At 33.2% G+C, this 22,578-nt stretch overlaps 1 protein-coding gene across 1 annotated transcript; it reads left to right on the top strand.

Moving 5' to 3' along the window:
- Positions 1–17,227: 17,227 nt before the first annotated feature.
- LOC145061700 (putative purine permease 11) lies at positions 17,228–20,814 on the top strand. Its single transcript, XM_079009243.1, has 3 exons — positions 17,228–17,364; positions 18,428–19,498; positions 20,293–20,814. Exons 1-3 carry the CDS (start codon positions 17,340–17,342, stop codon positions 20,334–20,336), a joined length of 1,140 nt encoding a protein of 379 aa, XP_078865369.1. The 5' UTR covers positions 17,228–17,339; the 3' UTR covers positions 20,337–20,814.
- Positions 20,815–22,578: the final 1,764 nt, after the last annotated feature.

The following is a 22,578-nucleotide window of genomic DNA, read 5'->3' as shown; positions in this document are numbered from 1 at the left end:
CGTATCTTTTAGATTTGGATCGAGTTTAATAAGGATCCGAGTGTCTTCTGGCTGAGTTAGGCAAACTCGCTACCATTGGAGGCCGAGTTTAAGTAACATACCGAGTATTTGGTTGTGTTAGCCAAATTTTACAACCCTATATGTAATACAATTTAAAATTTTAACCTTATAAAAGACGTCACTATTATCATATGTTCTACATAATTATGGTAATATTTATGATACAAAACATTTTTTTTACTATTTAAGATAAAAAATTGTCTCTATTATCATATGTTCTACAAAATGATAAAATTTAAGATAGATAAAAAAATGTCTCTATTATCGTATTTGCTATATAATGATAATATTTAATATAAATGTTTTAATTTAATATGAAATTATTATTTAATAGATAACAATAACGATTTATTTATTTTTAGAAATTAATTCTTTTTTGTATTTTAATCATATAACTTTATATATGCAAAACAACTTCAAATTCCAACCTTATCTCTTATAATATAGTTCAACATAATACCAATACTAAAAATCATTTTATATATTTTTTATGAAATTATTATTTAATTGTTAATAACAATGATTTAGTTATTTTTAATATAAAATATTTTTTTATATCACACGCAACGCGCCGACATTTGCCTAGTGTACATATATTAAATAAATGACCCTCCACTATACAATATAGACAAATAAATATATTGCATTTAACACTCATAATACATATTTGTGTAATTTAATTACCATCAAATTCACATAATGTATCTAATTACGTTTTAAATATGTTGTTAGAACAATCTACTTGTTATTTTATTTTTTTGTTTTGTTTTTTTTACTAAAACATATATTTTAAAATACATTTAAATACTAACAAAAAAGTGCATTTGTTTTTCAAGGAATTACAATATCAAATGCCAGACGATAATCACTTGTCATTTATCACGTGTACGTGTGTCAATTAGAAACATAAATTCAATTGTTAAAAAAAAATTATAAGAAATTTGATCATTTTGTAATTAGTTTATTGCATTTTCTCCTACCATAGAAGTAAAGGGTAGTGTGACATAAGATTTTTTGGTTTAGTAACCGACATAAAAAAAGTTACATGGTAAAAAAGCAATACAAAAGTTTGAGGTAAGTTAAAAAGTAGAATTAAATCGCATATAGTACAATGAAAATGACCCATCCTATTAAAGCCACAAAATCTTGATCAAATTTTTCGTGGAAGAGTTCACATGTTTTCATTTAAGATGTAGCCATGCTTAAGTAACAATTTGCCGTTTCCATGAGATCTTTTAGAAAGCCACAAGGACATACCCCGATAATATTGTTGTTGTTCTTTATGCATCAAGACTTATACATGGGAATTTTTGACAAAGGAATTAACGCCAAACACAAGAATTTTTTTTAGTTTTGTTGACAAAAATACTTGGTACAATAGAACATTAAAAAAAGAGAGTGATTTTTCCACAGCAACTTTTAACTCATCCACATAAATTTATGTGTATTGTCATTTTTGCCCTTATCTAAGGTGTTGTTTGTTTTTTCTGAGACAAAACGTCTGCTGTCTGCGAACCACATCTGTAGACCTTTGCAGTAGAAAAGGTGGACCAAACGTCTGCAATCTGAAAAAAAAAATTATTTGTTTTTTAACATCTATGGGCTACTAAAATAAACTGAAATCTAAATAAACTGATTTTTTAAACTTCTAAGTTATTTTTTAATATTTTTATGACTTTGTTATAAATAATTAATGAATCTAGATCAACTTTTATGTATTATTATATAAAAAATAAAAATAAAAATGTTATGAATTAACGTATATATTTGATAAAAACCAACAACTTTAGTTGCAAAGTTATAACTAAATATTATAATTAGTGATCAAAGAATTTGATACATAAATAGATGGAAATAAACTTCGATTTTTTCAATTAAATCGTTAAAAACATACCATAAACATTTTTTCGAGAAATTGACGATACTGTATTAAATAATGTTTTACAGAATTTGGCAAAAAAATATAAAAATATATTATAATTTTTTTTTCATATTTATATAAACAACTTCAATGACTATTATTATAATAAATCTTTATTTATAAATTTGTCAAAAATATCATGTTTGTATCTCGAATGTTTTATTTTTAAGATTTGTAATTTCTTTTTCAAATTGTTTATCATTAATAAAGTTGGAAAAAATATAAATTAAAAAAACTTAAAAAAACAAAGATATATATGTTTTTTAAACTAGAAGATGTCTGAAGATGTTAGAAGACTCTGATCCACATCTGTGCCAAAAAGAGGGCGCGCAGACATTTTTAGGTCTGCAGTCTTCAAAAAAACAAACAATCTGCGAATGCTAATGTCTGCGCGTCGCAGACAAAAGAAGTCACGTAGATCTGCAGACAAAAAACAAACACTACCTAAATTTATAACTTTATACATGCCTAAATTCTTGTAAACTACTTTTTTCTATAACAAGACTCCCATTTAAATCATTTAAATCAGGTAAACTTTTTTTTTTTTGCTTGTCTTTCTTTACATTATTTTTATTTTATATTTACTTTTTACTACTTAAATTCCATTTATAAAATAAAAGATCCACCCTTACTTTAATAATATATTTTTCTTCCTTTATTTATATATATATATATATATATATATATATATATATATATATATATATATATATATTCAATCATTTATCAAAATAAATACAATTTCAAATTAATAACATATCAAATTACAAATTTTGAAGTTGTATTTAATTTATTAAGTGATTGAATATGTAATAACTTCATCTAATTAATCTTTTTATAAAAAAAATATTAAAGAAGGAAAACTGAGGATGTATTATTTATTTCATAAAAGGAATTTAAGTACTAAAAAAATTAAATATAAAATGAAAACTATGTAAAAAATAACATAAAAGAAAACAAAAAAGAAAATGTTAGTTTACGTGATTTAAATGAGATATAAGCATTGAGTACCAAATCTCGATCTCATATCGGTATCTAGAATTGATATTCAATTTAAACATATGAGACGGTAATACTCTAAACGAAATTCAAGAATCAATACTGATGCTAGTACCAAAAACTGGTACTATTCTTGATATGGGTATCGTTAATGTTAATTCGGTTCGGTACTCGATACTGTTTTTTCATCTATTTTGATATTCGGAATTCTCGGATTGGTAACGGTTCGGTTCCATCACATGTTCATTCCTAATCAAATATTCAAACTACTAATATGAGATATGAGATATCTCTTACAATTGGAGAGTGGGTTGAAATTGTATTATTTTTTAATTTGATATGCATATAGTTTGAAGTTTTAATCTTTTGTTAAGTGGTTGATTATGTAATAAAAATAGAGATGATGATATAAAGAAGGATCGAAACAAAAGAAAATTAAATATTAAAATAAAAATAGATACTTTAGCTCATAAAAAAATATATTAAAAAACTTAATCATAAAGTAGTGGCGGTGTAAAAAGAAGGTAGTTTACAAAAACATATTATTCTTTGTGTAATATCTAAAAATTTAAATGTTGGGCAAAATTGACAATTTATATGAATTTAAATGTATGAAGCAAAAGTTGCCGTGGAATCAATCCACCCCTAAAAAAAAAGTGGTCACAATGGTTGAAGTTGGTAGTTCCATAACAAGGAATTGTGTTATTTATACGTGGAGATTTAGCTAATTTCAAAAAACTTTCGGAATGGAGATTCATATCATAATACTACTGATTCTTTTTTTTCTTTTTTTTTTTTTTTTTTTTTGTATGTTAATAAAAATTTTAAAAGTTTACTATTATTTTTTGTCGAACATTTTATACAAATAAATACTTTTGAGGGTAATTAACTTTTGCGTTTTTATTCATTTGGTTCTTTTTTTTTTGTATTCAATATACCATCGAACTTGTTGTTTGTGTTCACCATAACCCTTTTGACCGGCTTTTGACCTGTGATAGCCGGTCAACGGGTTATGGTGAACACAAACAACAAGTTCGATGATATATTGAGTACAAAAAAAGGAAAGAGACCAAATGAGAACAAACTCAACAGTTGGTTACCCTCCCGAGTCATTTTCCATTTACTCATTTACAACAAATCTCACGTCATCTCCTACAGATATTAATGACTTTATGAGATTTATTCTTGCTTCTCTTCAAAACATAACCCACGAAAGAACACTATTCATACATGTACAACTTTGTAATGCACTTTAATATTTATTAGGGGAATTTTGACTAAACAGACGCATTTCATGATTACATTTACATTTCCAATCGAATGACTTATCATATCATGGATTCTAGACAAATCTACAAACGAGTGGAATCACAAGTGCTGTGATTTTTTAGTTTACTTAGCTTTAAGATCAAATTCATGGAATGAGATACAACATCAATATGTACAATATCATGCTGCTTTTGCAGACACATCACCATAATATACCTTGAGGTAAACATTTATGCTGATAAATATACCTCTCATACACAGTCATACCCTTTTGAAGAGAGGTGTTGACAGCTAACCACAGTAAGCATAGCATAGACCATGTTTTAACGAAGTTACCCCTCTGAAACGCTCTTCATATACGTTATAGCCAAAGAATGTTGGAGTCTTTGATAATTTTGTAACTTTAATTTCATTTAACTTTTCGAGAAAAATGACTCGGGAGGGTAACCAACTGTTGAGTTTGTTCTCATTTGGTCCCTTTCATTTTTTTGTACTCAATATACCATTGAACTTGTTATTTATGTTCACCATAACCCTTTTACCGGCTATCACAGGTCAAAAGCCGGTCAAAAATGCTATGGTGAACACAAACAACACGTTCAATGGTATATTGAATACAAAAAAAAAAAAGAAATTGACCAAATGAGTAAAAACACAAAAGTTAATTACCCTAAATAGTGATTTTCCCTTTTGTTATTTTACCTTTCAACTATTTTTGTCCGAGCATACTTTAAATATATAAATTTGAAGTACATCTAAAACTAAATGAACAATTGTTTTATAGAAAACTGTGTTCTTAAAAAAAGAAAGAAAAAAAAAAACTCGGTTTTAGTACCACATCTAAAAATTTCTCATTTACTATATAAATGCAAGTGTCGGTGGTGATGTTTTCACTGTCACTTGCAAACCTTTCACTTAAAAAAAATATTTTTTTAATCTTTATTTTTTCTAAAATACATTATAAAATGATATTTTTCTTGTTATCTCTTGTCATTTTCATATAAATTTTTATTTTTTAAACTCTTTTCTATTTTTTAAAACAATATTTTTCACCTTTTAAATTTTAACTTTGTACCTTTTGAACTTTGTAAAATATTACTTTCATCCGTAATATATAACCTTTGTAAAATGTCATTTTTCATCTTTTTAATAATTTTCGTCCGTTGACTTAAAAAAACTGTTTTTTAACTGCTTATTTTTATTCAAGTGTCGGTGGATGTTTCCACTGACACGACACTTGTCACCCTTTTATTTTGAAATGATATTTTTCATCTTATTTTTTAAAATGTTATATTGATCCCTTCCACTTTGAACTTTATAAAATGTTATTTTCACCACTTCATTTTCTAAACTTTTGTATTTATCCTTCGTAATATATATCATCTAGTTTCTTAATAACTTTTGTTCATTAACTTAAAAATATTAATTTTTACATGTTTATTTTTATATATGTGTCATTATATATAATATGATTTTCTTACACTTACCACCATTCAACTTTGTAAAATTTTACTTTGACCTCTTCCGTTTTGAACTTTCTGTATAGTTTTTACATGTTCGCAAAATGTTTCATATATGTTTTATAAATACAACTCATCATCGTCAAATACATTGCTACCACTGCAACACGAGACGGACAAAAATCTCGTATACCACTATAATGACAACACAATTTCCGTTTAGTATTGTTATTTTTTGGTCGTTTAATAGAAAATATTAATTTTTAATATAAATAGTATATTCCATTTTTCATCGGTTCATCCTTAATAAAAATGTATTTACATTTTGTTTACATGTGATACCAATATACTTGTATTTTAACAATATTAAATATACAATATCAACATACTTGCATGGTTTACATATAACAGAAAATTCTACAATTGTGTATTTATAATAACAATGTACTAGCATTCGTTTTACAGACGATAACAATATACAACAAATAAAGTGTATTTTTATATTGATAGCAAAATTTAAGTATGTGTTTGTTTTGATTAAATTATGGGTAAATAATTATATGTACATTCCTTATCCTGTCTGGGATATAAAAAAAAGTTAGTACAATACCAATTAAGCATCCACATTACTTCCTTATTTGAAACTTGTTTGATTTAAATATCTTATACTAGACTTTGTTTAATAGATTAAGAGGGTATTTGTGATTGCTTTTTAAGCTGAAAACTTTTTTTTTTTGTAAAAAAACTTTTTAACTTCAAATTTTCAAGAAACAAAAGTCAAAAGTCATTTTTAAAAAGTGTTTATCTAATATTTCTTGACTTTTGAAGTTAATTTACTTTTTAAAAAGATAAAAATCACAAAAAGTTATGATTTCTTGTTTTTTAAAAAATCACTAATTTTTTTTATCAAAAAGTTAATTTTAAAAGACCTTTTGCAAAAGACAAATATCTTTTAGAACTTTTTGACCTTTTGATAAAAACAAATGTCAAAAAATCACTTCTAAAACCCCCTTAAATATCGTTTACCGATATTATCAAAATATATGCTTAATATCATAAATAAATAAATAAAAGAAAGGATGCCGTTTAGATTTGGCTACTTTTATTTATTTATTTATTTTGAGCAGCGAACGGAATATATTAGAAAACAACAAATGGGCTAAAAGCGGGAAGCTCAAGCCACATTACAACAAAATGTTTGACAAAGGAAACATTCACCAAAAGGACCAATCAAACATATAACAATTAGACCTATTTTTAATCCAATTAAAAGTATGAATACTAATATCTTCCGCCAGAAGCATATACGCTCGCCGAACAGATATGAAGAGAATAGCGTTCCTCTCCTTCAAAATAGTCCACAGAGTCATATAAATAAGAGAAAGCTGCAGTTTCCTTCTTCTTTTACACCCAACAGCCAAATTCAGCATCACCAAAAGCTCCAGACAGGAAGACGGACACTTATCAAGAATGACAGACCACTCCACCAACCAATTCCAAAGTCTTGAGGCAACATTACATAAGAAGAAACGTGATCCAAACATTCCTCGTCCAAGCCACAGAAAGAGCACAAGGTTGATGCAACACAAACTCCACGAGACAAAAGATTAGAAGAAAGTGGGGTGCGATTTCTAATCAGTCTCCACACAAAATAATTGACTTTTAACGGGATCCAGTTAACCCAATTGAACTTTGGCATGTTAACATCAGACGAGGTGCCGATCAAATTCCTTAGCTCTTTCACCGAAAACGGAGTGCTAGCATCGCCTTTCCAAAGCCACCTGTCACAAATACTAGAAAACTTAAAGTTATTTAACTGGTCCGAGAGAAGCAAGAGCTGATTAGCTTCTCTCCCAGATCTAATACGCCTAGACCAGCTCCAATTCCACTTCACATTGTCAACATTATCGAGAATAATTCTATCTTTGACTAGGCAGTCCTTGTTTGAATCCGCACTATAAAGATTAGAGTAGGGATCTTTCAAGGTAAAGTCCCCACATCAACAGTCCTTCATTTTATCACCCCTTCCAACCTTCCTTTTGAACAGATCAACAAGAAGAATCCCTTTATCTAAAAGATCAACGCCAATTCGAGAGATGCTAAGCCATACACATTTAATAGAGCTTTTAGCAATGGGTCTCCCATCAATTAACTTAATGTTATTGTAGCACCTGGTTCTTGGTACGTATTCTTTTGTTAAATACTTTGCATTTTGGCATTGGACTCGGTGAGTTGAAGGTCCAACTCGCCGAGTAGAAGCGAGAAGGGACGCGGGACTTAAGCGATGGACTCGGCGAGTCGAGTCCCGGGCTCGGCGAGTAGACCCTGTTTGGACAAAAACCCTAATCCGAGGGTTTGCACCCTATTTAAACACCTTAACTCGGCCTCCTTCGTCCCATTTGTTCCCAGAAGACCTCCATAGCTAACCCTATCCGTTATTGAAGCAATCTAAGGCATTTGGAGTGACTTTGGTGCTTTTGTGATCCAAGGAGGGAAGGAAAAGCTTGAAGGAACAAGAGGAGGCTAAAGGGATCCGAGTTTGTGCACCATTTTCAGCTCATTGAAGGCAAAAAGCCTGTACCTTGCTCTTCCATTTGCTAGATCCCATTTTGTGAAGTTTTAGGGCTTTTCTAAGCCATTTTGGTCACCAACCATGATTGCAAGCATGGTTTGGAGTTGGTGTTTCGGATCTAGGCCCTTAGAGGGGTTACAAGCCAGAAAGGAGTGGCTCTTGCACTCAAAGAAGGCCCCATGCTTTGAGAGGGATTGTTTAAGGACCTTTTAAGCTCAAAGTCCCATGCAAGCACGTAAAGGTTGTAAATTTACATGCTAGATCGATTGTAGAAGCATAGATCTATCTTTTGATCAAAGGTTGTACGTCAGAAATCGAAGATCTAGTGAGTGGTTGTGACCAACTCGACAAGTCCGTTCTTGGACTCGGCGAGTCCAAGGCTCTGTCCCATATCAGTTGAGGGTCATAAGGACCCAATTGAGTGTGGAAAGGTTTTAAGGGGGTCCCAGGGAGTGACCCAACGTTCTGGACTAATCCATTGTTCTGGAAAGTCATGGGACTCGGTGAGTGCATGAACAGACTCGGCGAGTCCAAGGCAATCTTCTAAGGATGAAGATGAACTCGACGAGTTGTTTATACAACTCGGTGAGTCAAGGACAGGACATGTGTATTAGTTGATGATGAACTCGACGAGTTGTTCATACAACTCAGCGAGTCGGATGAGGATTCCGTCGAAGTTCATTTAGAAGGAAAACTCGTCGAGTCATAGCCTAACTCGACGAATAGAGACGGGTTTGAGGTCTAATGGAAGGATAGGGACTCGGCGAGTTGGCGAGCCAACTCGGCGAGTCAGGTTAATTAGAAGTTGACTTTGACTTTGACCTATTCAGGGGTAAAATGGTCATTTTACCCTAAGAGTAGATGTCAGTTTCTGACTAAGTGTTTGTGGGGATTGTAGCCGGACGATTTCCAGAGCAGCAACAGGCAGAGACTTCCCACACGGATTATCAGCAGCTACTTGTTCGAGGTGAGTTACCTTCCAGTAGCGGTGGGTCTACGGCCACAACGTCGGCCCACCAGTAGGGATCATATGTTAGATGTTTGTCTTTGTGATATTCATCTGTGTTGCTACTACCTGATATGTTATATGCTAGCGTGATATGATATGTGATAGTGATAGAGTTCGGCTGTTAGGACCGAAGGGTAAGTTAGGCACCCCAGATATGCCTAACAATATGTTATGATATGTTTAGCTGCTAGCATGATATGTTATATGAGATAGAGGTAGTAGGAGGGGGAATAGTCCCCGAGATTCGGTTGTTAGGACCGAAGGGTAGGTTGGACACCCCAGATATGTCTGACAATAGATTATGCTATGATATATGTGATAGTAGTAGTAGGGGGTGAAATAGTCCTCGAGGTTTGGTTGTTAGGACCGAAGGGTAGTCAGCACCCTATAATGGCTCGACATGGGTAGGTCAGCGCCCCAGAATGGCTTGACACGGGTAGGTCGGCACCCCAAAATGGTTGTACCGGGTAGGTCGGGCACCGCAGAAATGTCTGGCAGTATGTATGTGATGTGATTGTATGGTATGTGGTACGATGGGTGAACTCACTAATCTTCATGCTTACAGTTTTCAGTTTTGATTTCAGGTACCTCTTCAGCAAATGGGAAGGAGCTGGCGCGGTAGCGGCGCATCATACACACGCTCTTTGTTTTCCGCACTATGAGATATTCTGGGATTTGTACTCTGACATTATTATGTTTTACGATTCGATTTTCTAATACGAGACATGTTTTTATTAAATGATATGATCGGATGATATTTTGTTACAAACGTTTTGCAAATCACTTAATCAAAAATGAAATTTTTGGACGTGAAAATTGGGTCGTTACAGTTATGAATTGAACGGATGCAAGAGGACCAAAAGGAATCATAGCCAATTTTAAGTCGCCACCACCATTTAGAAAGGAGGGCCAAATTAGCCCCATTAAGGCAACCAACACCAAGCCCACCATCTTTTTTAGGTTTTATCACCTCTTCCCAAGAAACCCAATTAATTTTCCTAGTGTCTTCATTACCAACCCTTAAGAATCTTCTTCTAATGGTGTCAAGCTGGCTAATCACCTTTTTAGGATATCTAAAAAGAGAAAAGTAGTAAAGGGGTAAGCTATTAAGAACTGAATTAACAAGTGTAAGTCGCCTGCCAAACGAAAGAGTCTTCGATTTCCATATCGATAATTTTCTCTTGAACTTGTCAATGATCAAACTCCAGTTCTTTGAAAGTTTCATATTAGCTCCAACTGGAAGACCAAGATACGAGAATGGAAAGGAACCGGACTCACACTTTAAAATGCTAGCAAATCTATTTACCTCCTCGTTATCGACTCTAACCCTAAACACTTTACTCTTGTGAAGATTCACCTTTAGACTCGAGGCAATAAAAAACAATGGGGCAGTCTATTAAGATTAACAAAGTTAATCTCCGCCAATCACCAAAAGAATGTTCTAGAAACACCACCCTTTTCTTAAAATTATTTGAGTATACATTTTAGGCTTCAAATTTAGAACTCAACCCACCGCGTGATTTTTGGTTTAAAAATATTTGTTTTATTCAATTTGGTGTTTATCAAAATCTCAAGATTTTAGTTCACTTGAGTTCTCAAAAATTTTGTTTTGTTTCAATGGTTTTTTCTATAGTTTTGTGGCAGTAAATGGACAGCGACGAACGATGATGGGTGGCAGTAAATAGCTATAGTGGCCAATAGCGTTTGAAAATTTTAGTGCTTTTTAAACATTTATAATAGTTTGTTACTGATTTAGAGCGTGTTTGGCAAAAGTAGTTGTTAGCTAGAAGCGGACAGCGGTTAGCTGGTAGCAGGTAGCGGGTAATGGGTAACAAGTAGCTGGTATCGGGAAACTGTAGCTTTTATTTTTTTATATGAGAGTTTGGAAAAAGTAGTTGGTAGCTTTTGAAATATATAAAATTACATAAAAGGATAATTGATTAATAATAAATAAATATATAAATATATTTTTAAGGGTAATTATGGAAATTGATTTCAAAAGCTCAGTAGCATTTTGTTAAACGCTACATGAAGTAGCTTCTAGATTTGAAGCGTTTTGTTTAAACTAAAAGTTAAACCCATGTACTGCCAAACAAAGCTTTTTGTTTAAACTAAAACGTTTTGTCAAAAGCTAAAAGCTAGAAACTCCCAAATGCTTCCAAAAGCTCCATGACAAACACACCCTTTGTAACATCCCGACTCCCAAGTATGAAATTTTAAGATTTTGTATAATACATAAGACCTACTCGACGAGTTGGAGGCCCCGAATCGCCCCACAGAAACTAATAAGACCGCATGGTTTATGGAACCTACTCGATAAGTTGGAGGACCCCAACTTGACGAGTTCAGGTTGTGCATGAAAACCCTAATTTTTAAGGTTTGCACCCTATTTAAAGGACCTTAAGTCCGCTCACCAGCCTCCCTTACCACCTTATCACCTAGAGAAACCCTATTTTGTACATCATATCTCGTTGTGTGTGTGAAAGCTTGGAAGGTGACTTTTGGTGCTCTTTTGGAAGGAAATTTGAAGATTGAAGATATTGGAGTGAGGATGAAGCTATAAATCCGACATCTACTATGTTTTGGCAACCATCTTGAGGTATAAAGTTGATACCTTGATCTCTTTTTGCTTAGATCTCCTCTTATGAATGTATATGGTCATTTTTGGTGCAAAATGGAGTCATTCTCAGATTTGAGCTTGTCAGGAGGATGAGGTTTCACATCTGGACACCTCTAGGCCTCCATGAACATAAATTTTCCCACTTTATCTAGTCTTGGCCCACCTCCATGCCCTAAACCTCTTATTAAGCTTATTTTTGGTGTTTTAATCCCTTTGATGCCTTCCATGCATGTAAATTTAGCAACTTTACGTGGTATCTTAGTCCTAAGAGACGAGATTTGTAGTTTGCGGCTTTGGATTCGACCGGAAAGGACTGAATATGAAAGGCTGAAGCAACCCGACGAGTTGAGTCGGGTTTTCCCGCTTTCTAGATTTTGAATAAACTCGGCGAGTTGATGAGATAACTCGACGAATTAGTTAGGGTTTTTCCCGGTTTTCTGAGTTTTGAAGGAACTTGACGAGTTACTAGTTGCACTTGATGAGTTGGATCAACATGGACTGTTGACCTTGACTGTTGACTTTGACTTTGACTGGGGTTGACCAAGTTTGACATCTGAGGGTATTTTGGTAATTTGGGTCTTGATGGATTTGGTCCTATGGTGGTTGTAGGTTTTTGAGTTTGGATCCGTCATTCGAGAGCTTGATCTTTTCAGTTCAGTTCGATATTGTGAGGTGAGTTTTCCTCACTATACTTAGGGGTCGAAGGCAACAAGGCCGGCCCATTGGATTGATATCTTGGTAGTTGTTGATATACTGAGTGTGAGTTAGATATGCATGCTAGTTTGATATGCTAGTTTGGTAGATCTGTTGAACTACCTGTGATACTGTCTGACTATCGGTATACGCATTTAGCTGTTACATGTCGACATGTTGTGTGGGTAAGGTTGAGGTTGTACTGCTCCGTGCGGTAACCAACAGACCCTGGAGTATGCCAGATATGAGTTGAGGGTCAGGGAGAACATGCCAGAATCATACTGAGTACTCCTAAGCATTCCAGATGCGAGCTGAGGGCCAGGGGAGCATGCCAGACTCACACTGAGGGCTGATCATTTAGATTCTAGTCGTAGGACTGAAGGGACAAGCCAATCATAAGTTGTGGGCTCGAGAGCAAGCCAGACTTATGTTGTAGGCTCGGGAGCAAGCCATATGTGAGTTGTGGGCCTATAAGGCAAGCCATACTCATACTATGGGCTCGGGGGTAATCTAATCTGTAAAGCTATGGACCCATTACATGTTGTTATTATGTGTGATAGTTGTTATGTATCAATATTTTGAGGGAACTCACTAAGCTTTGGGCTTACAGTTTTGGATTTTATTTCAGGTACTTCGGATGATCGCAGGAAGACGAAGGCTTGATCGTGCTCTTCCTCACATTTTATGATTTTGATTTCTGGGATACTCTGATATGAAACTATTTTGAAAACATTTTGTAATAAGTAATGGTTTTTGGATGCTTGAAAAAGTTTTAAATTTTTATGAATTTATGGATGTTATAAGTTGGTATAAGAGCCTTGGTTTGAGTGAATTGGAGGAACACTCGTGTGAATCCAATCTCAAACTAAGGAAATGATTTTTAAAATGGTTTTCAAATGGTTTTCAAAATACTAAAGGAGGATGCGAAGTGTACGATCAGCCGAAGCCAGTAAGTAGACCCCAAAAATACCATACAATTATATGATATTGTGATATGTTAGAACAACATGCTAGTGATAGGCTAGGGATCTTCAGGAATTGCATGATAGAATTTCCTGATTATATGATGCCTGATAACCTAGGGTTTTGCTTTTATGGAATTGACATCATTACTATAGTTGCTTAGTGTATGCATCATAGTTGTACATAACTAAGATCTTATAGCCAGAGAATGTTTGGTTTGGCCTTGTGTTCATGTTCTTGTTTGATGAAGGGCTTAGGGTAGGATCGGATATTATAATGTCTATAGGGTCCAATGTTATGTTTGGCTACCATACACGAGTGTTACAAGGTTGGTGGAAGTTTCATGGATGAGTTGTGCAGGGTCAGTCGGCTAGTTGTGAGATATTTAGCCTTCCTCTAGGAGTGACGATTGAGCATTCGTCTATGCTTATATACATTGTTAGGGTGTTGTGATGATCCTTGAGACAAATATGGGTAGGTGTGGAAGGTAGTATGGCTCGTACTACTGAAAGCACAAGACCCATACGCGTAGCAAGGAAGTCACAACCCCTAGGGTTTAGTTGGGAGTTGGTTCCCCGTTATTATATGGAGTATCTGATATCTTTCTAGTGTATTTTCAGAATGGTGACTACGAGGCGATTTGAAACTAGATCCGGATTAGGATCAAGAGCTGGCAGTCAGGGTGGGCTAGCAACAATGACAGGAACCACTGGTCAGATGAGACCGAAGGAGTTGGATGCTAGGATCCAAGAGATCCTGCACGATGAGGTTGTTGCACTATTCCGAACACAACTGTTGGAGATGTTTGGGTCTATTAAGACCGCCATGGTTGAGTAATTCGATGAGCGCTATGCAGCCATAGCTGAAACAGCTGCCACCATAGCCTCCTCAGCCGTAGCAGCTGCAGGTACGGGGACAGGTCAGGCTTTTCAGTACCGGGAGTTCGATAACACGAAGCCCCTGACTTTCAATGAGGTGGCTATCTGATGTTGAGGGATGCTTTTTTCACATGCTGATGTCCTACTGACCAGAAGGCCAAGTGTGCTCTGAATCCGTTGAGGTTCGGAGCAAAGGACTGGTGAAGATTTATGACGAGGTCATATTTTGATAAGTAGAGAGCTGCGGTTACTTGGGATCGGTTCACGGAGATGTTCTACACTCTCTACATTCCACGGGTTGAGCGAGAGTGACTGGCACAAGATTTTTTGGAGTTGAGACAGGGTACGGAGATCACCCGTATTTTCACTAAGAGGGAGATGTTTTGCCCGTAGTTTGATTCCAAGCAGGCTCAGATGACTCGTTATCTGAGTATGCTCAAGACTAACATCAGATAGTTCGTTGCTACCCGACGTTGTGATACGTTACTGGAGTTACAGGAGGCCACTAGGCGGCGTGGGCTTTAGATTGAGTTACAATTGAGAGAGCAGAGGCAGACCCCAACGCAGTCGCAGCCGGCGCCGAAACGGTCCAAGACCGCTGATTCTAGGTCTGGAGGTCAGTGTGGCCGCACTTGTGAGAAGTTTATGGAAACCTAAGAACTAGATCACAACCTTTATGATCAAGTTTTTCTAATGGTTATGATTTGTAAACTTGAAAAAAACCAAAAGATTAATTTCTCTTTCTATGTCCTTCCACATTTTCAAGATTAAAATATTAACATTTGTACATGTATATTTTGATTCTATTGTCTTGTTTTGTTGTTAACTTAATCACCTTATTAAATGTTCATATATAAAATTCTCAAAAAAAATAGTTGCTTTATATTTTATATTTTATCCTAGTCGAGTACTTGTCACATACAATCAACCGACCTAGTAGAACATAGTGAGTTTTGCAACACAAATTTAAAGTCGATTGTCCATTTCTTAATGAATCGAGTTCTGAATTTGCGTTCAAATTGAGAAAAAACCCATTTAAAAAAAAAGGATAAATATTAGTTTTCCATCAAGCCTACCAAACATTATCTTAGTTCGAAATTAAAATATGGAAAATGATACAATTATTGTGGTTATAGGTATAAATTTTACAAAAACCATTCCTGATTATTTTGGTATAATTAAACCATTCATTATTTTTTTTGTCCCATATTAACCCTATCCACCGATTAGCAACTTTCCAAACTGTAACCTTTTCAATATGCCATTTTTTTTTTGCCGATTTGGACCAATATTTAAGCCACACTTCTTCATAATATCATACTTTTCCATATTTCTTACTAGCAATGTCCAACTGTCCAAGAGGTTGTTTGATATAATTGAGACTTTAACTCTTGAGAGTCCTTCAATGAGACTTTCTGAAATACTACTCCAAGTCCATATTCTATTATGACACACTGCACCTCTGTTCCGGATATCTCAATGAGTTAATCTTGTTTTGTAGTGTTTAAATTATCCTAATAAAAGGTCAACATACCTATTGAACACAATAAATTAATCATTTGTAAAAAAATCAGAACATTGACTATTATTTTTATAACTTGTATTCGGTTACCCATTACGTTCTATTCCAAACCTTTAACTTCCCGTTTAGCACTGCAATTCCATCGACATAGCTGCCAATAAGTCCATGAAGCTTGAATGTTAAAGAAATGACAACTATTTAAATAATATAAAGAAAACGAATAAGAGATGTATTTGTAAAGTTTTACCCACTAATATGAAAAAGTGATTTTGTATTGTTCTATGAATTATATGTGAGAGTTGAAACCGAATCCACATGTTAAAATATCAAAATAGTCACAACATATTTTATTTAAAATTTTGATTGCTTTAGAACATGGTAAGGGTTGGAATTGATTCGATCTATGGTTTCTTAGGTTTAAAATTATTTTAGGTGGTAATGGTACATCGAACCAAACCAAATTCAATGCAATATGAGCCAAATCAAAAGCCGAATTACAATTCGGGTTGGTTCTGTTTGGAAATCTAGAAAACCAAATTTTATCGTTAAAAATAAATTCCAAAGTTAAATTTTCCAAACATAAATTCCAAAGCATTCAAATAAGAGTCCGGTTTTGGTTCCGCAAATAGTTATGCTCATCCATAATCTAACGATTCAACTTTTAAAAGTGAAATATAAAGTTCCAAACTAGACACAACAAAAGATAAAAAAAATGGATTAAATAAGGAAAATTTTTGGTATTTTTGAGCTCAAAGTCCATTTATCTATGAAATATGAAAATATCAAAGGATGTTTTCATTTTTCCATTTAATTTTTAAAGTATAAAGAAATATAATATTTAATCAATGAACAAATTAATTAAATAGGTAATTTGGTTTGGATTTTTTTTACCTCCCCTACACCATAACTCAAGCTATATAATTCGGTCTGTACCGGAGTCCGGTCCGAAACCAAACCTAAAACCAAAATAGAAATTTGGCTTAGTCCAAATTTAGTTTTGGTAAATAAAAGCTTCAAGCAAGAGATACGTTTTTCTTATGCCCTCTTTCATACCTTTTTAATTTTTTTTCTTTGCTATCCAATCATCCCATATTTGGATACATTGATCCGTATCAACAAAAAATTGACAATTATTCAAAGGGTCATTAGTAGTTTTTGTAAAGTTTATCTCTAACAAGTGGTTTTTGACTTTTTGTATGATTTTCCCATTAAAATATTACAAATTGGATGGCTTTTTAAGCTTTTAACTTTTTATACTCTATAAACATATTCGTCACCAACTTGCGAGTTGACTGATAAGACCCAAAACCTAGCCTACCTCTCTCTATAAATACTTCAATTCTTTGATATGCTCCCACCCGTGTCTCGATAACATGACGGATCTTCCCACCATGACAGGTTCTCACTCTCTCTGTATCTATGTATCTTCATTCATCACACAATTACATCACCGACTTGAGTTATGTTCTTCCCATGCATCGAATTATATTAGGGTTTAAACCCTTCGTTTTGCAAGAATTCAATTGCTTTACAATTAAGCAATCGTTGAGTGATAGTTTCCCTCTTCCATTAGATTATAAAGTGTTGCCTTTTTTTTTTCTTCCCTTTTAGTTGAGAATCTTAGAAATTGAACGGTAGACATCGATCCTCTTGAAGCATAAAGTTGTTTTGCCTGCACTATAGTTTATCGAATCATAGGTGTATGTTTTCCAATTCCGCAAGTAAATTTGTAAACGAATTCAAAAGGAAGTTCTTTTTTTTTCAAATTGAAAACTAACATGTGTTTTTAATTTTTCTTGTTGTAATTTATATCGTCGATCAGTTTTTACTCTGTATCCACATTAAGTTGATTAGTTATCAGTGGAAGATCGAATTTCAGATGTTTGGCATAAAACAATCAAATCGGTGATTATAATTAGCTGTGTTTCTGGATTGCCAAATTAACTATAAGAAACTATTGAAATTTATGTCTAGACTATGTACATGTAAGAATAATCAATTTATCGATTCTGATATTGATTTTGAAACTCACAATAATCAAATTTTTAAAACGCTTGGATAACCTTATCTGATTATACAGGGTTGAAATAATTGGTCTGATGCTAGCTGCATCAATATCTTATCACCGAGTATTTGAAAATTACTTATATACTCTTATCTTATCTAGGGTTTAATGCCTATTTATGCAACAACATTTCACCCTTTTCCCAATTTATGCAATTAAGTGTGTTATCAGGTGAAAGTTGCTTATTTTATGGAAGACATTGATATAACAGGGTCGATTTTTCGTTATACAAACAAGAAATGAAAACAGGATACTGTAATCAACAAATCAATGAAACTACATTACTATTTCTTGCATGTGACCCTTGAACTAAATATTCATCAAAATTCTTGTATCCGAATCCTTACAAATAAATGCTAATACTTTTTTCCTTTTTCTTTGTAATTCCATTCATAGATAATGAAGATCCAAGTGTGGTCAACAATGGAGCCCAATCAAGCCTATCACAACTTACCAAGCTCAAAAGGTGGCAATGGTGGACTCTTGTTGTCATTAACATATGTTTTCTCCTCATTGGTCAAGTAGTTGCAGTCATTCTTGGTCGATTTTACTATGATCAAGGTGGAAATAGCACATGGTTGGCTACACTCATTCAAACCATAGGATTCCCAATCCTATTTATCCCATATTTTCTTTTTCCTTCATCTAAAAAATCATCAAATACATCATCCACATCCGTTTCACTACCCGTTTTATTCTTGATCTATCTTGTTATAGGCGTCCTTATTGCTGGTGACAATATGCTTTATTCAGTGGGATTACTATACCTTTCAGCCTCTACTTATTCACTCATTTGTGCAACCCAATTAGCCTTCAATGCAATATTCTCATATTTTATAAATTCCCAAAAGTTTACAGCTTTAATTTTTAACTCGGTTGTGGTTCTGACATTATCCGCTTCTTTACTTGCCATCAATGATGATTCTGATAAACCAAATGGTGTAACAAGCAGAAAATACGTTCTTGGATTTGTGGCTACTTTAAGTGCTTCTGCTTTATACGCGTTTTTACTTTCAATCATGCAAGTTACATTTCAAAAGGTCTTAAAAAAAGAGACCTTTTCGGTAGTTCTGGAGCTTCAAATCTACACCTCCTTTTTCGCGACATGCGTTTCTCTGGTGGGTCTTTTTGCTAGCGGGGAGTGGCGGACATTGGGTGGTGAAATGGGTGGTTTTGGGAAAGGGGGAGCGGCGTATGTGATGACATTGGTGTGGACAGCTGTCGCATGGCAGGTGTGTTCGGTTGGTGTTGTGGGGTTGATATTTGTGGTGTCTTCATTGTTTTCTAATGTGATTAGTACTCTGTCATTGGCTTTGACTCCATTGGCGGCTGTGGTGGTGTTTCATGATGAGATGAATGGGGTGAAGGTGATTGCTATGTTGATGGGGTTGTGGGGTTTTTCAACTTATATTTATCAGAATTATCTTGATGATGAAAAGGCCAAAAGAATATCAGCGGATGCAACGGGTACGCAACCTAAATAAGTTGAAGTTTTTTCATTTACTTATTAGAAAGTTTTTAGGTTAAATATAGTCATGTAGGTCTTTTTGTTGTTTCTTTTTGACTAGTAAAACAAGTTTCAGATTTGTTACTTTCCAGCTACTTGAAACATTTTTAAAGAGGTTTAACCATTAACCATTTAACTTTTGATTTTGTTCCATTGCTGTGAATATTTTTTGGGTTCTTTTGTTGATGTTATGGTGTTGATGTGGACATATGACGTGGCAAACAGTTTTTTAAATAGTAACAGTTTCGTTTGAGGTGCCTCAAATGTTTTAAAGATCTTTAATCATCTAATAGTTTTGTTCAATTTTTCTGAATATTTTTGATTTCTTTATGAAAATATGTAGTTTTTGCTGAAGTGGACAAATGAACTATTTCATCAAAAAATAGTAACAAAGTTTCAGTTTTATTCATATGTTGTGATAATGATGAAAACATAAAAGGGACATTGTCCAAGTTTTACAATTGTTTCATTGTTGTGAAATTTTGTTTGATTCTAAAGAGTGTTTGTTTGTATTGATGTTGATGTTAGTTGTAGTAATTATAATAACATTGCCAACACCTTAATGTTTTTGTTTTGTCATTTATGAAGTATTATTCATACGAACTCTTGTGTATAGAGTTGATGATGTATTTTTATGTCTTTCTATCGTGTTTTTTTTCTTTTTATATATATACTGTGGAATGCTTTTGTTTTGGGAAGGTAAAATTGGATTTTTGGTATTAAGGTTTAGTGTCTTTCTTTCATGCATATTTAGGGGCAGTTTTATCAGAAGCATCCACTCCATTACTACTTGAATGAAACTGAGCATCAACAGAAGCAGGAAATCTGCACCTCCATAAACATATATATGCATCAAAAGAGGTATGCTTTGACTTTTGTGGTCAAACAAACGAGTCTAAATTCTGTTGTAAAATTCATATAGTTTGGAACATCTCCTAAAAACAATTTGAAGTACGGATTGGATTGACTCGTTTGACTATAAAAGTCAAAATAGATCTTTTGTTATGCAATGGAGGTGGTGGATTCCCTCTTAAGGTTAGAAAATCGGCATATTGGATGTTGACTTTTGGTGGTGGCAGGGCTGTGAACAAGTTATTGTAGTTGGCTGTAGTGGTGGTGGTGTTACTGTTGTTGTAATTTGTAACTTATACTTTTGGTTAGAAGATGTATATATATAAATTGATGAACGCATAATACGTTCCAAATACAAACATTGTATTGCAATGTTGATTCTTTTACAAATGGGGCATGAAAAGTAACTATCATTGCAATGTAATGCCGATCATGTGAGATTAATCTTAATGTGACATTCCAGTTTTTGAGATTTTCATAAATGACAAAATATGTGGGACTTTATTATTGGGCTAGTGAAATAAAAACATTTAAGTTTCACAGAAATGTTTGGTTTATTTTTGGTTCATTAAAGTTGGAATTTTGCAAAATAAAAATCAATTTTACCCTTTTTGTTGGTTTATACTGGTAAAACCGAAAATTTATGCAAAACTTAAGAATTTTAATGAACCAGAAATAATAAAAAAGATAAAATTGATTTTGTTTTTTGCAAACCTCCAACTTTAATAAACTATAAATATACAAAAAAAAAAAAAAAAGATATGTCATTAACCCGTATTATTATAGTGATAATGACTCACGAGAGGTGCTATAGATGCAAATATATTTGAGAGAAAAACAATGCGACCTAAAGAAATTTTCGTTGAAGACTGCAATGTGCCCTGGGAAAGACTAATGTGAGAATCCCTTCCCAGTCCCTTTGATCTGTTTTTAAAGAAATGCGCCTTCTTGCATCCCCCCTCAAACCATTCCGTTTTTATAGTTCTCGCCCACACTTTTTTTTTTTTTTTTTTTTTTTTTTTTTTTTTTATAAGTTTGGCACAAATTTTTCTTTCTTTTACAAATATAGTAGAATTTTTTTGTACTTCTTTCTAATCTTTTCTTTATTGAAAATTTGTCCCAACTTTCAATGTATTTTAAAATTTTGATTCAAACTAGAAAAGATTCTTCAGCGTTGCCGGGGTCGGAAGGTACTGTTTTGTAAAGTAAAGTAGCATGTTAAATTGCATTGAGATAATCTAGTAAATGAAGATAAACAATGTCATCTAATTACATAAGTAAATAAATCTAAATCATTATTTCTTGCAATAAATGAAGAAAATAAACAAATGGTCTCACAAATTGAACTTTATTACCATGTATAGCAGCGGTTGGAAAACCAATCCGGAAAATATAGACCGTTGCTTTTTGTCCGTTAATATGAGGGTAATTTGGTTTTTTCAGGTAGTACGGACTGGATTTGTCACAATGGGTAAACCATATGAACCATTTATGTAATTTTGGCGGTGGTGGTGGTGGTAGTGATGGCAGATGGTGGGTGGGTTAAATCTGGTAAACCACAGGGACCAATCGTGTAATTTTGTCTAACAACAACAACAATAATAATAATAATAATAATAATAATAATAATAATAATAAGGGACCATTTCTGCCAAAAGATTAAATACTAATAATATGTAATAAAATGCGAGGGTTATGAAAAATTCAAACCAAAGTGAAAGGGTTGTTTGTGAATAAAAAAATAAAGATAAAGGGTCAATGTTGTAAGTTGGAAGACCAAAATTGACAAAAAAAAATATGCCACTTTACAGTTAAAATATTTCAAAACTTTAATATATATATATATATATATATATATATATATATATATATATATATATATATATATATATATATAATTTGTTAATAATATTTTCCCTAACTTTTATTACAAATTAATTGTTTTTTAGGGTTAATCTCATAAAAAAATAAAAGACCTTATATTTTGTATTATTTTGGAATTAAATCTTAATTTCCTTGTCCTGAAAAAGACTTTACATTTTTATTTTTTCGATCGGCTCCTTTTAGTTTTTATTTTTCTCTAGAAAAAACTTGTAAAATGTGAGGATTTTTCTGAAAAAAAATTAAAGATTTTTCGGAAGCGGTTAGAAGGTTGAAAGTTTTTTTTTTCGGAAAAAAAAAAACAAAG

Source organism: Lactuca serriola, chromosome 7, assembly GCF_051521515.1.
Source record: "Lactuca serriola cultivar US96UC23 chromosome 7, Lser_US96UC23_V15, whole genome shotgun sequence".
NCBI classification, from domain to species: domain Eukaryota; kingdom Viridiplantae; phylum Streptophyta; class Magnoliopsida; order Asterales; family Asteraceae; genus Lactuca; species Lactuca serriola.
This window is presented reverse-complemented; position numbering and strand designations above follow the sequence as displayed.

Coding starts and splice junctions, on each gene's coding strand:
- LOC145061700 (XM_079009243.1), top strand. CDS start 17,340: ATGACGGATCTTCCCACCATGACAG. Junction 17,365..18,427: donor GGATCTTCCCACCATGACAG/GTTCTCACTCTC, acceptor TTCCATTCATAG/ATAATGAAGATCCAAGTGTG. Junction 19,499..20,292: donor AATATCAGCGGATGCAACGG/GTACGCAACCTA, acceptor ATGCATATTTAG/GGGCAGTTTTATCAGAAGCA.